Source organism: Aedes albopictus, chromosome 3 (genome assembly GCF_035046485.1).
Source record: "Aedes albopictus strain Foshan chromosome 3, AalbF5, whole genome shotgun sequence".
Classification (NCBI taxonomy): Eukaryota; Metazoa; Arthropoda; class Insecta; order Diptera; family Culicidae; genus Aedes; species Aedes albopictus.
The window spans coordinates 416,286,496-416,304,205 of record NC_085138.1 but is presented as its reverse complement, the minus strand read 5'-3'; the positions used below and the strand labels follow the sequence as shown (position 1 = coordinate 416,304,205).

At 38.4% G+C, this 17,710-nt stretch overlaps 1 protein-coding gene across 3 annotated transcripts in view; it reads left to right on the top strand.

Annotated features, from left to right (window-relative positions):
* Positions 1–17,710, top strand: part of LOC109622131 (beta-1-syntrophin) — an 804,166-nt gene that overhangs the window by 576,627 nt on the left and 209,829 nt on the right. For all 3 annotated transcript variants that reach the window (XM_029875688.2, XM_029875687.2, XM_029875686.2), the window contains exon 6: positions 11,326–11,538. In XM_029875688.2, coding sequence (XP_029731548.1) covers positions 11,326–11,538 — 213 coding nt within the window. The remainder of the gene's footprint in view (positions 1–11,325; positions 11,539–17,710) is intronic.

Here is a 17,710-nt window from a genome sequence, read left to right as displayed (position 1 = left end):
CTGCAGGTATTTATTGAATACCTATGGAATAGATTCTAGAGCTATTTCTGCAGAAGTTATAGAGAGATACTTTAGAAAAACTACTGATAGATTCCCCGAAGGAAGTTCGTGATAAAGCCAAAGCAATGTTGGAACAATCATTGGAAGAACTTCCAGAAACATTTCTTGAAAATTGCCTAGAGGAATTTCCTAATCAGTGCCCGAGAAAATCCTTGAATAAATATAATAATAACTGAAGGAACCTGAGAAGAAATTCAAGCAATCATTTCTGGAAAAGTTTCAAGAAAAAAAAAACTGATATTTTAAACGAAAACTCTAGAGAAATTTCTGAAAGAATCTTCGAATCTTTGTGAAGTTTTTCATGAGTTGCATCTTTTAAAGAAACGTTGAAAAGAACTCGTGGAGAAATCCCTGGAGAAATTCCTGAAATATTTTTTTAAATTTTCGGTGAAATTCCAAAAAAACTTCTGGAATAAACAATCATACAACACTTCTGGAAGAATTGCTTCGGAAAAGTTTGAAGAAATACATGAAGGAGTACAAGCATGAACTGATGTAGCAATCCTTGAAGGCATTTCTTAGAGAATGCCTGGGAGAATTCCTGAAAGAATGTTCAGAGAAATCCCAGGAGAAATGTTCAAAAAACAGTAGGATGCATTCTGAAGGGATATTATTACTAAAATCATTCTAGGAAATCCTGCGAGAATCTTCTTTCTGTGAACTTTTCACAAAATGTTTGATAAATCTTGAAAGAATCATCAAAGGAATTTATGGCGGTGTTCCTGAATGCATTTTCTTGGGGGCGTTTCAGTATAGGGGCGCTGAAATGTAGAAACTTTGAGTAACCAGCTCTGATTTGGCCATGACAGCACTGTTCCTGGACCGACTGGGAAGCGAACCAGTAACCCTCAGCCACGATCATGCTGAATACACGCCTTTACTGCTGATCCCTTCGTCAGTCTTAACCACGCCCTATCACCTTAACCCTCACGCACGCCTCTGTCACCGCGAACCGAAGAAAAATTATATACAAGCAAGTAAATTAAGAGAATGAATTATTCCCCCGGCATATTGTTGCTTTTTCTTCGCGCGCACTTTCTTCACCCGATTTCCAAGGAATTCCTCCCGTCCTTGGATGGAGGTGGCAGCGTGCCTTCGCCCGTTTCACTCTGCGTGGTGACGCTATCGCCGACTTTCCGTTTCCGGTAGATTATTCCTCCATCGTCGTCGTGTGGTCGAGATTTTCCGAGGCAATCCGAGACGGAGGCTTTCCGGTTTCTTTTTCGCTGCCGTCGCCGGTCCCCTTCTTTATGTTCCATTATTTTGGGGCGCGCGTTATAGCTTAATGGGTGGAGAGGTGGAGGACGGGGTAAGATGGGAAATTCTTTGAAGTACTGTTTTCTTAGGACAAAATTTGAAATGTAGGATATTTTTATAATAACTTCAATACGTAAACCCTGTATAAGATTACAGAAAAATTGGTTATTTAAGTAATTTGGTTGGAACGAACACTTTCTTTACAATATTATACAAAAAATATCTTTGTATGTTGAATAGGCCGTCCCTTATTTTGCGAAAATTGGAAATGTTACAAGTTCGTTGTTGGAAAATGATCATTTTAGCTCAGAAATGATCGTGTCAAAATTTGAAGTCCGTATCTCAAGGCTAAGTGGTCCCTCAAGGGGCCTGAAGTTGTCAAAAATTGTATGGGACTAAAAAAACATGAATTTTTTATCGACAAAAAAAAAACGCTATTCTACTAAAACCGATGATTTTAGGACCCTAAAGAACCAAAAATGTGTTTAGAATTGCAATAGCCCTACTCGTTTTTGAGTCAGGTAATTTTTCCAGGAATTCTTCCGGGGGTTTCTCCAGGAATTCCTTCGGGAATCTGTTAACTTCTCCAGTTTTTTTTTAGGGTTTCCACCGGGAATTTCACTGACAATTTTCCCAGGAATTCCTCCATGAGCTTCTCCGGAAATTCCTCCATGAATTCCTCCGGGAATTTCTACAGGAATTGTTCCAAGATTTTTTTTCAGGAATTTCACTGGGAATTTTTCCAGGAGCTCCTCCGGGAATATCTCCGGGAATGTCTCCGGGAATTTCTTCAGGAAATTGGCAGGAAATTGCTACGAAAATTTCTTTAGGAAATTTTCTGGGAAATCCTCAATAAATTCTTCCAGGAATTCCTCCGGGAATTTCTTCAGAAAAACTTCCGTTATTTTTTTTTTTCAAGAAATTTCTCTGGAAATTTCTCCAGCAACTCCTTCAAGGATCCCTCCAGGAATTCCACCGGAAATTTACCCAGGAATTCCTCCGTGAATGTCTCCGGGAATTCCTCCGAAAATTGCTCCAGGAATTCCTCTAGGACTTCCATCAGGACTTCCTCCAAGTATCCCTGCAAGATTTCCTTAGGTAATTTCTCTAGGAAACCTAGTGGAAGAATTTCCAAGAATTCCTCCGGAAGTTTTTCCAGGTATTCCTCAACATTTTTTCCAGGATTTCCTCCGGGAATTTCACTGAGATTTTCCCCATGAATTTCTTCAGTAATTCCTCCGGGAATTTCTATATGAATTCCTCCAAGAATTTCTCCAGGAATTTGTCAAGGATTGTTTCCAGGAGTTGCTCCAGGAATATCTCCGGGAATTTCTCTGGGAATTTTTCAGGAAAACTCCTCTGGGAATTCCTCTAGGACTTCTTCCAGGAATTCCTCCGAGTTTTCCTGGAATTCCTCTGGAAATTTTTCCAGGAATTCCTCCGGGAATGTCTCCGGGAATCGCTCCGGGAATGTGTCCGAAAATTCCTCCAGGAATTCCTCCGGGAATTTCTCCAGAAATTCCACTAGGAATTTCTTCAGGAAATCCTTCCAAAGTTTATCGTGGAATTGCACTGGGCATTCCTTAAGGACTTCTTCCAGGATTTTCTCCGGGAATTCCTCTAGGACTCTCATTAGGAATTCCTCAGATGATTCATCCAGGAATTCCTTCGTTAATTTCACCAAGACTTCTTCCGGATTTTTGTTCCAGAAATTCTGCCGGGTATTTCTCTACGAATTTCTCCGGAAATGTTTCCAGGATTTCCTCCGGGAATTTCACTGAGAATTTCCGCAGCAATTATTTCTGGGATGTCTCCGGGAAACTTCTTCACGAATTGCTTCAGGAATTCCGTCAAGAATTTCTCCAGGAATTCATCCGGGAGTTTCTCCAGCTATTCCTCAGGAAATTTGTTCAGGAAATCCTCCTTCCTGGAGTAATCTCCAAAAAAAAATTCCAGGAGGAATCCCCGGAGGGAATTCCTGATGGGAGTCCTAAAGGAATTCCCGGAGAAATGCCTGGAGGAAGTCCTAAAGGATTTCCCAGAGGAATTCCAGAAGAATTTTTGGAAGAATTTCCTGAAGAAATTCCTAGTGGAATTTCTGGAGAAATTCCCGGAGGATTTCCGGAGGTTTTCCCGGAGACATTCCCGGAGGAATTTCGAGAGACATTTCCGGAGGAGTTCCTAGAGAAATCCGGAATTTCCTAGAGAAATTTCCGGAGGAATTCCAGGACAAATTCCCGGAGGAAATTCTGGAGGAAGACCTAGAGAAATTCCCAGAGAAGTTCCTGGAGAAATTCCCAGAGGGTTTTCTGAGAAAAAAAATATCACGGAAGTCTTCCGTGAAGAAATTCCTGGAGACATTCCCATAGGATTAAAAAAAACGGAAGCTTTCCTGAAGAAATTTCCGGAGGAATTCCTGGGAGAATCCCCGGAAATATTCCTGAAAGAACTCCTGGAGGATTTCCCGGAAAATTTCCTGAAGAAATTTATGAACACCGATAAAAAAAATTTACTCAGTGGCTGAGTTGTTCTTTCTCAGAAATCGAAAAATCATTTTTTTTTCTTACACAGTTTTAGCTTAAAGTGGGACAACCCACTGCCAATGAGCTGCCCCACTTTTAACGGAAACTGAGTAAAGAAAAAAGTTTTTTAGATTTCTCAGTAAGACCAACTCAGCCACTGATTTTTTTTTTCGGTGAAGCAATTCCAGGCGGATTTCCTGAAGAAATAATGGGAAAAATCCCGGAGGAATTTCCGGAAAAAATGTCGGAGACATTCACGGAGGAATTTCTGGATAAATTCCGGGTGGAATTCCGTGAGGAATCCCTGAGGAAGTCCCTGGAGGAATCCCCGGAGAAATTTTTGGGGGAATTCCTGGAGGATTTCCTGGAGAATTTCTCGAAGGAATTTCTGAAGGATGTCCTAGAGGAATTCCCGGAGGATTTCTTGAAGAAATTCCTAGAAAAAGTCCTTGAGGAATTCCCAGACGAATTCTTGGAGAAATTCCCGGTAGATTTTCCGGATGAATTCCTGCTAAAATTCCAGGAAATTCTCGGAGACATTCCCGGAAGGAAAACGAAGCAAAAAAGCAATATGGTGGGGGGATAAAACATATCTGCAGGAGGTCAAACACGGTGTAAAAGTATTGCCTCTAGCACCACCGTACGCGACCGCCTACTATCCTACCAAATAGCTCTTAGCTTAGTTGTTTGAGATAAAATTGTTTGGACGCTTTGATTGCTGGTGCCACCTAGCGTCACCATTTCCGGATAGATTTTAACCTGCCGACCAATTTTGCAGAAAACGCCATCCTTTTAGCTCATTAGAGTATCGAGATATACGTGTTTAAATATTTTACACAAGGTACCACCTAGCGAATAAATTACAAATCAAAGACTCAACTGTCGGACAGTTTTTAGCTTGCTGAAGAACTTTGTTGAAGACGGCATCATTCTATCTTATCGGGATTCTGAGATAAGAAGCTTGAACATTGTTTACCCTGGCGCCACCTAGCGGACAATTTTCGAACCAAAGACAATTTGAAAGTGTTTGATGTTTTCAGGCACAAGGCGCCACCTAGCGGATAAATCCCAAACCAAAGACTTTACTATCAGTTAGTTCTGAGCTTGCTGAAGAACTTTGCCGAAGACAGCATCATTCTATCTCACATATGAGGTTTTGAACATTAATGACACTGGCGCCGCCTAGCGGCCGAATCGCGAACCAATGTCGTCGTTGCCAGTTAGTTCTTAACCTGCTGAACAAATTCGCCGAAGACACTATTCTCCTACCTAATCGGGAGCTTGAGATATACGTTGTGCAAAGTATGTGACCAATTTTGGTACCTTTAGACAATCCGGAATAACTCCGGAATCATTTGGACCAGGCACACATGTCCCCGGAGTCCTAAACTAGAAGAGTTTTTTGAGAAGTTGTGAAAATTTCATCAACATCTATCGAAAAACAAAAAAGTTAATACCATTTATGTGCTTTTCCGAAGATGAAAAATGTACGTTGGCTGGATGAAGGTTAGAAGTGACCAAAACAACCGTTTTCCAATGATTTTAGAAATGTAAACACGTTTTAAAATACACCAAAACCACACCATTTGGAGATAAATAAAACAGACCCAAACATCAGCTAAAAATATCAAAGTTTGGATTGCCCAGAAAAGAAAAAAAAACAAAATAGCACAAACTATACCCCTTTCGAAGGTGGGGTTTGGTATGCCAGAGGGTTGATCTGTGACGCAACGAATGGTTAAGACCAATTGCACTTCAACAAATCCTTATTAAACTTTCACAAATAGTTTTACTTCCTTGAATTAATTTCTTACATTACTTAAAACATGATCCCAAAAATGCACAAACCCCCATTAACATTTTTAAGTCAAATGAGCTTGAGAAAGTCCCTAAAACTATCATAAAACTTAAGCGAAATCATGTTGGTTGTATGATAGTTTTTAGAACCTCCCCAAGAGTAAATAGGTTTTAAATTGTAACTTGAACAAAAAAGTGAAAAATCCTGCCGTTCTAGAGGCTGCAATAGTTAATACTGGTATTTTTTCAGACTTATTATGGTTTTTAAGGACAAGGTATTTTTGGAGTACATTGCTCAAAATTTCTAGAGCACCGTTTTTTAGAACCGTTGAACGAATTTGGATGGAAATGCATCACGCTGTTGACAACCACTGAACAATTAGCGTGATGCGTTTTCATCCAAATCCGTTCAACGGTTCTAAAAAACGGTGCTCTAGAAATTTTGAGCTATGTACTCCAAATACCTTGTCCTTAAATGACATTAGCATTCATTTGGCTTCTCTGACAATCATATGACAACTTAATGAAAAAAAATCTTAACGATGCAACAAGTCACTTCATCCTCCGCTGTTATCCACCTTTCCCGTCGCTCTCCACCGTGCAGGAATTCGATGATGAAATTCTTCGCCCTCTTTGGTTCCACCGAGCAACACCACCCGCCTGTTGGTCCCTTATTATGTTCGAACTGAAAATTTTACGCGCATTGTTGAATTCCAGCCGCCGTGCCGTTCCGTTTCTTAACCACGCCGGCACTGGCTGGCTGGGTTCCAACTCGTCGTCGGTCCCCGTCCTGGTAATAAATTATGATTGATAGGATTAAGTTTGTTGCGTTGCGAGCCGCCTCCAAACGATTGTGTTGGGTTGGGACTCGACTAGGACTTTCCTTTTCCAGTTTTTTGAGTTTCCTTTTTTTATGTCCGCGGGTGTTCGCTGTGAGAAATTTTCATAAGAAGGGTTCGCAAGGAGGAAAAAAGAACAATTGCTAAGCCGAGCATGGGAAGCGCGTTCTGACGATGAAAAATTGTTTTGACGGGAGGCGTGTGGAAGGATTGCAGGATAATGATGGCACGGGTGGAAAAGGTTCGGAGCCGGAAAAGTTTGGCGTGATGACGATTTTCGCTGCGTTGACGTTGATTGAAAAAGTGGTGAAATATTCGCGTTTTTTTTTTTCTTCGGGAAGCACGCACAATCGCTCAGTTTTTTAACGTCTAGCCGTTTGAGCAGGTATATTTTTCACTTAAAGGGTTCATAAATATCATGGGTGTTAGGATGAGTTTTGGAGTTTGTCAGGAAATTGTTGAAGGTGACGTGCAAATTATTTGTTTATAATTAAAAAAAATGTAAATACTTGATTGCATCTAAGCATATATCAATGAGCTATCAAAACATGCACTGCTTCGTTTCACTGAAAAAATTACAATGCTAGGATCTATAACATCTAGATATTGATAAAAAAACGCAAAGAATTATTTCAAAAACTCCTTCTGGATTACTTTTTTACTTAACATTTATTTGCAAATTTTCTTGCATTTCTTCCGAAAATTCTCATGCAGTTTCTCCTGACATTCCCTTGCAATTTGTCTTGTAATTTCACTTAAAATTCCCTTGGAGTTCATTTTAAATACCCTTGGATTTTTTCTTTAATTCCCTTTATAAAATTTTGGAAAATTCCCATGCAGTTTCTTAGAATTTCCCCGGGTATAAAGTCGGAATTTTCCAGAAAATTCCGTTGAAATTTGCCCGAAAGTTCTGTTAGAATTTTCTCGTAAATTCAGTTGAAATTTGCCTGGAAATTCCATTCAAATTACTTCGGAAATTCTCTTGGATTTATTTTGGAATATGTTTGGAAATTTGCTTACAATTTCTCTGGAAATTCTCTTGGAATTTCTTCGAACATTTTCTTGAAATTGCTCCGAAAATTCCCTTGGAATTTTTCAGGAAATTCCCACAGAGTTTCTCAGGAAATTTCTTTGAAAATTCTATGAAATTTCATTTGGAATTTCTCCGGAAATTCACTTGCAATTTCCCCTGAAATTCCCTTGGAATTTCTCCAGAATTTCCCTTGAAATTCCATCCTTAAATCCCTTTGAAATTCTCTTGGAAATCCTCTGGAAATTCCCATGGAATTTTTCCTGAGTTTCCCTTCGAACTTCTTCTAAAATTCCCTTGGAATTCTTCCTGAAATTCCCTTGGAATATCTCCTGAAATTTCCTTCGAGTTTCTCCTGAAATTCCCTTAGAATTTCTCTTGAAATTTCCTTGCAACTTCTAATAAAACTCCATAGGAATTTCTCCTGAAATTCCCTTCAAATTTCTCCTGAAATTCCCTTCGAATTTCCCCTGAAATTCCCTTCGAATTTTCCCTAAAATAAACTTCGAATTTCTCCTGAAAGTCCCTTACAAATTCTCCTGTAAGTCCCTTAGAATTTCTTTTGAAATTCGCTTCAAAATTCTGCTGAAATTCCGTTCAAATCTCTGCTGAAATTCGTTTGGAATTTCTCCTGAAATAGCCTTTGGAATTTCCTCTGAATCTCCCTTGGAATTTCATCTGAAATTTCCTTGAAATTTCTTCTGAAATTCCCTTGAAATTTCTACTAAAATTCCCTTGGAATTTCTCCCGAAATCGCCTTGGAATTTCTCCTGATAATCATTTGGAGTTTCTCCTGAAAATCCCTTGGAATTTCTCCTTAAATTCCCTTGCAATTTCTCCTGAACTTCCCTTGGAATTTCTTCTGAAATTGTCTTGGAATTTCTCCTAAAATTCCTTTGGAATTTCTCCTGAAAATGCCTTGGAATTTCTCCTGAAATTCCCTTGGAATTTCTCCTGAATTTCCCTTGGAATTTCTCCTGAAATTCCTTTAGAATTTTTCCTAAAATTGCCTTGGAATTTCTCCTGAAATTCCCTTGGAATTTCATCTGAAATTTCCTTGAAATTTCTTCTGAAATTCCCTTGAAATTTCTTCTAAAATTCCCTTGGAATTTCTCCTGAAATTCCCTTGGAATTTCTACTACAATTCCCTTGGAATTTCTCCTGAAATTCCCTTGGAATTTCTCCTGAAATTCCCTTGGAATTTCTCCTGAAATTCCCTTGGAATTTCTCCTGAAATTCCCTTGGAATTTCTCCTGAAATTCCCTTGGAATTTCTCCTGAAATTCCCTTGGAATTTCTCTTGAAATTCCCTTGGAATTTCTCCTGAAATTCCCTTGGAATTTCGACTGAAATTCCCTTGGAATTTCTCCTGAAATTCCTTTGGAATATCTCCAGAAATTGCCTTGGAATTTCTCCTGAAATTCCCTTGGATTTTATCCTGAAATTCCCTTGGATTTTTTCCTTAAATTCCCTTGGATTTTCTCCTGAAATTCCCTTGCAATTTCTCCTGAAATTCCCTTGCAATTTCTCCTGAAATTCCCTTGGAATTTCTCCTGAAATTCCCTTGGAATTTCTCCTGATATTCCCTTGGAATTTCGACAGAAATTCCCTTGAAATTTCGACTGAAATTCCCTTGGAATTTCTACTGAAATTCCCTTGGAATTTCTACTGAAATTCCCTTGGAATTTCTACTGAAATTCCCTTGGAATTTCTCCTGAAATTCCCTTGGAGTTTCTCCTGAAATTCCCTTGGAATTTCTCCTGAAATTCCCTTGGAATTTCTCCTGAAATTCCCTTGGTATTTCTCCTGAAATTTCCTTGGAATTTCTCCTGAAATTCCCTTGGAATTTCTCCTGAAGTTCCCTTGGAATTTCTCCTGAAATTCCCTTGGAATTTCTCCTGAAAATCCCTTGGAATTTCTCCTTAATTTCCCTTGGAATTTCTCCTTAAATTCCCTTGGAATTTCTTCTAAAATTCCCTTGGAACTTGGAATTTCTCCCTTGGAATTTCTCCTGAAATTCTTTTGGAATTTCTCCTGAAATTAACTTGGAATTTCTCCTGAATCTCCCATGGAATTTCTCCAGAATTACCTTTGGAATTTCTCCGGAAATTCCCTAAGATTTTCTTAGCAAATAGGTAACTTAATCTAGGCAGTTAAAAACTTATAAAACTTATATCTATATTAACCTCCACCATAGAATAGGTAAAATTTCCCTCCACCACCGAATAGGTACCTTTCCCTCCAGCACAGGATAGGTAAACAAAGTTCATGTATCACAGGTACATTATGAGACGCACGCCAGGGAAAGGGACCTATTCGGTGGTGGAGGGAAATTTTACCTATTCTATGGTGGAGGTTAATATAGATATAAGTTTTTGCATGCTCGGAAGAAAAAAAAAAAAAAAAACTACCTAGATTAAGTTACCTATTCTTTTTACCTCAGATGTATAAGACGTGTAGAATGCGATGGATCTCTTCAGTCGAGTCAAGTACAAGACACTGAAGACGACCTTACAGTTGAGGTCGAAATACGTATCTGTCAAAGGATGCAAATTCTTAGTGGAATTCAAAGGAACCGTACTTAACCCGATTTTCTTTTTATTTACAGATATTCCCCTAACAAGCCCAGGGTAATCATCATCTTGGAATTTCTCCTGAAATTCCCTTGGAATTTCTTCTGAAATTCCTCTGGAATTTCTTCTGAAATTCCCTTGGAGTTTCTTCTGAAATTCCCTTGGAATTTCTTCTAAAATTCCCTTGGAATTTCTCCTGAAATTACCTTGGAATTTTTTCTGAAATTCTCTTGGAAATTCTCCTAAAATTCCCTTGGAATTTCTCCTGAAATTCCCTTGGAATTTCTCCTGAAATTCCCTCGAAATTTCTCCTGAAATTCCCTTGGAATTTCGCCTGCAATTCCCTTGGAATTTCTCCTGAAATTCCTCTGAAATTTCTGCTGAAATTCCCTTCAAATCTCTGCTGAGATTCGCTTGGATTTTCTCCTAAATGATCTTGGGATTTCTTCTGAAATTTACTTGGAATTTCTCCTGAAATTCCCTTGGAATTTCTTCTGAAATTCCCTTGGAATTTCTTCTGAAATTCCCTTGGAATTTCTCCTGAAATTCCCTTGGAATTTCTCCTGAACTTCCCTTGGAATTTCTCCTGAAATTCCCTTGGAATTTCTCCTGAAATTCCCTTGGAATTTCTTCTGAAATTCCCTTGGAATTTCTCCTGAAATTCCCTTGGAATTCATCCTAAAATTCCCTTGGAATATATCCTGAAATTTCCTTGTAATTTATCCTGAAATTCCCTTGGAATTTCCCCAGAAATTCCCTTGGAATCTCTCCAGAACTTCCCTTGGAATTTCTCCTGAAATTCCCTTGGAATTTTTCCTGAAATTCTTTTGGAATTTCTCCTGAAATTGCCTTGGAATTTCTCCTGAAATTCCCTTGGAATTTCTCCTGAAATTCCCTTGGAATTTCTCCTGAAATTCCCTTGGAATTTCTCCTGAAATTCCCTTGGAATTTCTCCTGAAATTCCCTTGGAATTTCTCCTGAAATTCTCATGGAATTTCTCCTTATATTCTCTTGCAATTTCTCCTGAAAGTCCCTTAGAATTTCCTTGGAATTTCTCCTGACATTCCTTTGGAATTTCTCCTGAAATTCCCTTGGAATTTTCTCAGACATAGTTCATGGTAGATAAATGCAAATAACTATTGTTTTTTTTTCGATCATGCCTGAATAACCTTAGTGTCTTGAACTTAATGACGTATCGAATCAACTTAACTTATATTTATTCCACACCGTTCTCTCCTCTCATTCCAGTCAAATTCCTCCGCGAAGTAACCCCCTACTTCCGGAAAGCGAGCATCATTTCCGAAGTGGGCTGGGAGCTGCAGCGAGCGTTCCTGTGCCCGCTTGGTCCCGGTGCCTCCAGCCCGCCAGCCGCCGCCCCACGAAGTCCACCCCGGGCCGACACGCGCTACATACCCCTGCAGTTGACCCACCTGGCACGGAATCTGAAATACCACGACGCCGGTAAGTACGAAATCGATAGATAGTCAGAAACGGTGAAAAAAAAAACGCTGACACCGACGACGACACCCCGAAATTCCACCCCCCCATAAAAAAAGGACTCAATTTCTGCCTCAGTCCTAGGCAAGGTCCGGGGTGTATTGATGAGAAAAGTTTGCCCGACATGGGATGGAAGTTTTCGGAAGCTAGCTAGGCTATAGCTTGTCGGTTTCAATCAATCAGACCGAAATTTAATCACATCGTCAAACATTGCGATTGTCATCGGAGGAGAAATTGATATCTACCTGAGTATCTCCATCATTGTGTTAACTACGTGGAAATGCTGTGAATCCCGACTAGGAAGGAAGAATAAGATCTTATTGTAAGACTATAATTTTCAAAAATCGTTGGATTGAACGTCTGTCTTCCACCGACGTTTCGACTCTACTTTCAGTCTTTTTCAAGGAGAAAGTTTCGAACATTTAGATAGAATTGCAGAATACTTGAAGTAGAGTCAAAATGACATGTTGTTTTGATTCCTTGAAACTGCAGCATATCAGTGGAACTTTCTTCAGTACCGTAAATCATGGACAAGGTGGCCCACACTTATATGAAAAACAAAAATTTCGGAAAATGCCAAGGCTTACCTCCTCAATCAGTTGTTTCGGACTCCCAGAAGCTACGTTCAAAATTTGAGCAAAATCGGTTGAGCCTAAGGGGGCGCTCAAATCGCTTGAAGTTTGTATGGGAAAACTTGGCCAAATGTATGCAGAAATTTTAAGTTTTCGAATTTTGCCGCTAGGTGGCGCTTATAGCGTTCAATAATCAAACCCTTTGGTATTATTGTAGGTGACTATATGCCAAACAACTTTGTCGAAGACCGCAAAGTGATCCAACGTCTGTGAAAAAAGTTATACCCTAGGTAAAGTGAGGATAAACTTTTTTGTTATTTTTCCAATACCTACATGTAAAGGAATAATATCAATAATGAAATCTCAAAACTTTGCCTCACCTTGCCTAGGGTATAACTATTTTCACAGCCGTCGGATCACTTCGCGGTCTTCGACAAAGTTGTTTGGCATATAGTCACCTACAATAATGCCAAAGGGTTTGATTATTGAACGCTTACAGCGTCACCTAGCGGCAAAATTCGAAAACTTAAAATTTCTGCATACATTTGGCCAAGTTTTCCCATACAAACTTCAAGCGATTTGAGCGCCCCCTTAGGCTCAACCGATTTTGCTCAAATTTTGAACGTAGCTTCTGGGAGTCCAAAACAACTGATTTAGGAGGTAAGACTTGACATTTTTCGAAATTTTTGTTTTTCATATAAGTGTGGGCCACCCTAATCATGGTGTTTTGGGTATTTTGGTTATTTTAAATTTGAAAAAAAAAACTAGTAGTACCAGGATTTTTGTTTTAATTATGTATTTAGAATACATTCTCGGTGGCTGACACAGCCTCCCAGTCGGGACGACGACGACGTCAGCTTCGGAGTATCATCATCACAGTCGTATCTACCTACCTGCCCACATTGCGGATTCAGTATGCGCCGACAGCCAGGTTGGCAATAGACAGGGAACAAATTTAATCATGTTTCTTCATTTTGGGGTTTCTCTAGCAGTGAACCGTTGTTGTCTCCCCCACATTTCCTTCCCCGTTCCTGACATTCGTTAATTTGTATTGTTGATGACATTTTTCGGTGTGCTTCTAGGTATTTCATTTCGTCTGTTCAGAATTCCTATGGCATTATTGCAACGTGTCTTACTTCTAAGAAGAATTTAATGGACCACGAGATGACCAACGATGATTCAGATTCAGTCCGAAGCACCCCCGGTGGTGCAAAGGGCCGAATTGAAAGATCCTGGACGATTTCCCGCTATTGCCTTGACCTGTGGTCAGGTCAAATTTCTGTCGACTTCCTTTATTTCCATGTTGAGGCTGCGCTGCCATGACCCTGTGGGTCTGCTTCTGCTGCGATGTCCTGCTGGGTTCCAATTTAACGCTTAATTATCCACGAACTTCTCCCGGAAATATCCCAGGAATTTCTTCCAAAGTCCTTTAAGAGTTTCTCTGAAAATTCCCCAAAAATTTCTTCGAAAATTATCCAGGAACTCTTCCGGAAAATATTTCATAATTTCCCCGGGAGCTTCTGCAAATATTTTCCAGCAATTCCGGTTGAAATTTCTATTTTCCGCAAATACTGCAGGATTTTTTGCGGAAATTGTCTAGGAATTCCTCCAGATATTTTTCAAGAATTTCTCCTGATATTTTTCAGGAATTTCTTGTGAAATTCTTAAAAAATTTCTCCGAAAATGCTTCAGAAGTTTCTTCGGATATTCTCCAATATTTCGCCTCGAGTTCTTCCGAATATATACCAGGAATTGCTCCGGATATTCCTCAGAAATCCCTTCAGAAATTCCCCTGAAGTCTTGGGGAATATTCCCTCAGAATTTATCCGAACATTCTAAAGGAATTTCTAGCAAAATTCAGCAGGAATTACTCGGAAATTTGTATCAGGAACTAGCTGTCCCGGCAAACTTTGTCTTGCCGTCTTGTGGTGGTTTGACAGCTGTTGAGCTCAAAATAGCACCGCACTCTAGATTTATTTCATTTCGGTCGTGTTGATTTCCTTCCCAGCTCATAGAAAATCAGTTCTTTTTCAATTTTGTTACTTTTCTAGTTGATTTTCGTAACTTTTTGTACATATAAACACAGCCACCATGAAAACGAATCGAAGCGTGCAAGAGCCATCCTAATCGGTTCAGCCGTTTGTGAGTTTTGTTGCCTCAAAGGGAATTCAAACTCATTTTTATATATATAGATTTCTGCCTCAATTTTTATAAGCTAAGATTATCCAGCAATTTCTGTAAAAATTTCCTTTGATTTTTTTAGGAAATTCTCAAGAATTTATGCGAAAATTCCCATGCGTTTCTTCAGAAATTCAACAGCTTCTCCAGAAGTTTCACAGCAATTTCACCAAAAATTCCCTAGGAACTTCTCTAGAAATGCCCCAGAAATATCTCCCAAAATTCCCCGGAAGTTTCTCCATAAAATCTTCAGGAATTTTTTTCCAGAAATTCCTCAGATACTTCTCCAGAAATTCCCCAAAAGCTGCTCTAAAGATGCCCCAGGAATTCTCGTGAATCTCCTGAAATTTCTCAGGAATATTTCCAACGATATCTCTTGAATTTCCCCAGAAATTCCCCAGAAATTTCTCCCGAAATTCCCTAGGCAATTCTCCTGAAATTTCCCAGGCATTTCTCCAGAAATTTTCCAGGAAAGGTCCCTTGGAGTTTTTCCTGAAATTTCACAGGAGTTACTTCAGAAATAGCCCAGAAATTTCATCAGAATATTTTCTGTAATCTGATATATATTTAACATAAGTATGCCAAAAATTCCACCCAGTCCTGACAAACTCATGAAATGTAAGGTCTTCCTTCGGGAGAGAAGCAACTGTGGGCTCTGAGATAAACTATCGTCGACGAAAAATATCGTTAATATACAGGGTGTCCAATAAGTTCGAATTCATCATAAAATTTCAAAAAATTTCACATCTGTTATTGAGATTGATTTGTCGGATTGATTGATTTGTCTTTATTTTAGAGACTTTCAGCCCTTGGCTGGTTCGTCTCTATGTTATTGAGATTTTCAAAGTAAATGTATTTATTGAAGGTCATACAACACTGATCAAATTCAGCATATTCTTGGCGAATTTCTGAAGTAATTCCTGCGAAATTTCTGGAAAAAATTCCTAGGATATCCCAGAAACTATTTCTGGAGAACATCCCTGAAAGATCTCCTACAGGATGTCTAGTAGGAACTTCTGAAGGATACCCAAAAGGACCACCTGGAGGATTTTCAGGAAGAACTTCTGGAGGTTTCGCAGTTGCAAAATCTATCTCAAATTCTAGAAAGAACTCTGAAAACCTCCTAGACAATTCTCGGGAAGAAAAAGAGAAATATCGGAAAACTGGAAAAGTTTCTACACAAATCTCTGGAAGAATAGCTACAAAAATATCGCAAGAATCCCGAAAGAAACTGCTGGAATGCTATCCCGGAAAATTACTAAGAGAAATTTCTTAAGGAACTTTAGATATATTTAATCCCAGGAGGCACTTCATCAGAGATCCCGTGAAAAACTGCCACCGACTCTAGTTGAAATCCACACAGAACATTCTTTATTAACCCTCTAATACCCAAATTTTTGATTTTGATCTAAATATCATTTTTCGTCATCTAAAATCGATTTATGCATGTTTTGGAAGATGATTCTTTTCCATTCTCGATTTCGTGAGTTTCAGTTTTTGATTTTTCTAATTTTTATTTTTGAACATCCTCACACTTTTATATTTTTCCTGGAAGCCAATTTGGGGAACGGATTTTTTGAGATGAAAACATTTTGAGATTTTATGATAATTGTTGAAATATTATTATTTTAAATTTTTTTCACAGAAAATTTTATTTTCCGTGTAATTTTAAGGAAAATAATTTAAGAGTGTATTCGATTCCCTTAAACTATTAAACAAGGATAGAATGATTTGAGAAAAATTTAAAATATGTTAATTGTAGCGATTCAACACAAAATAAACAATGACTTCAAAAAGTTGACTAAAACATCAATTTTTCAATGATTTAAAAAAAATGTAAATACGCTAAAATACACCAAAACCATTTTAAGATATACAGAACAGTCCTAAATATCAGCCAAAAATATACAAAAATTGATTTTCCAAGAAACAAAAATTACAAAAATGCTCAAACTATACCCCATCTAAAGGCGGGATTGGGTATTAGAGGGTTAACCTTCTATTCTTAAACCCATTTTTTTCGAACGGTTACTTAGCCGTTTAACGAAAGGGTTCACTTTGCTTCATCAAACGTAGTTCCATAATCTATAGGAAGAACTCATGAAAAGAAATCTGTGGGAATTGCGAAAGAATTTAAAGAAGAAATTGCGGTGAAAATCTTCGAAGGAGTCTCAGTAGGAATTCAAAAAAGAATAGCAGTAAAATTTTGAGAAAAATCCAGAACAAAATTTCGGACCGAAATCTGCATTGATTTCCAAGAAAATTTCTAAACAAATATCTGAAGGGCTTACTTATTCTTGAAAAAGTTCTTGAGAAGTATTCATCTTGGCTATTCCAAGGTGATCGAATAAACCCGTTTTTATTCAAAATTGTGGATATGCTATCGCTACCTCCAATTTTCGGTAGGATTTTCATCGAAAACTCTGCATTACTGCACTATCACTACAGAGAACCAAGAGATCCAAGTCCAGTTCCAAAACACTGAAAGGAATTTAATGCCCATATGGTTTGTGGAATTACTGATTGGAATCATGAATGTTTTTCTTTTGATTTCTTAGAGTGTTTGGATGTCATTTCTTCTTTAAAAAAAAGTCTAAGTGGTAATGTCAAAGCAATTTCTTGCAATCGACCCGGAAGAATTCTGGGAAAAATCTAGAAACTGATATTTGTTTTATTTTCGAAGGAGTTTTGCAAAAAAAGTTCGTGGAAGAATTCAACGATTTTGTATTTTATTTTTCTGATAGTGAATCTTGCGCAATTTTTATTTTTACCAATATTTTGAGGATATTTCTGTATAGTTTTTGAAAATTATATACATTTTTCAAAGTTTGAATGATTTTTGAATTAAAAAACCAAATTAATCCACCTAGCGGTGGCGCCTTTCTCGTGCCTTCGAAAAAGCCATTTCAACAAAACTTAAGTGACATGTTGATGAACATCCTACTTCCATACGTTTAACAAAAGTCCATTTCATGGCACCAGAAATCGTATTGTTTATCTGGCTTTTGATGTTTGAACCTTAAACTCTTAAAATAAAGCCGCAATCTTGAATTTTGAGCCGCCATTTTGAACTCCAGACTTCTTCCTCATATCAGATATATGTACCCATATTGAATGGTTGGAGAGCCTGAAATTCCATTAAACACCCGCCATCTTAAATATTGAACCGCCATCTTGGTTATTCTGGTTGCTATATTTGGACTCCGGAAATCCTCCCTATACCACCATCTTGAGTTTTGGGACGCCATCTTAGAATTTAGATCGCCATCTTGAATATTCTGGTCGCCATTTTTGGACTCCGAACATGTTCTCCATATTGTATATACCCAATACCCATATTGCATAGTTTTAAGGCCTAAAACTCCATTGAACAACCGCCATCTTGA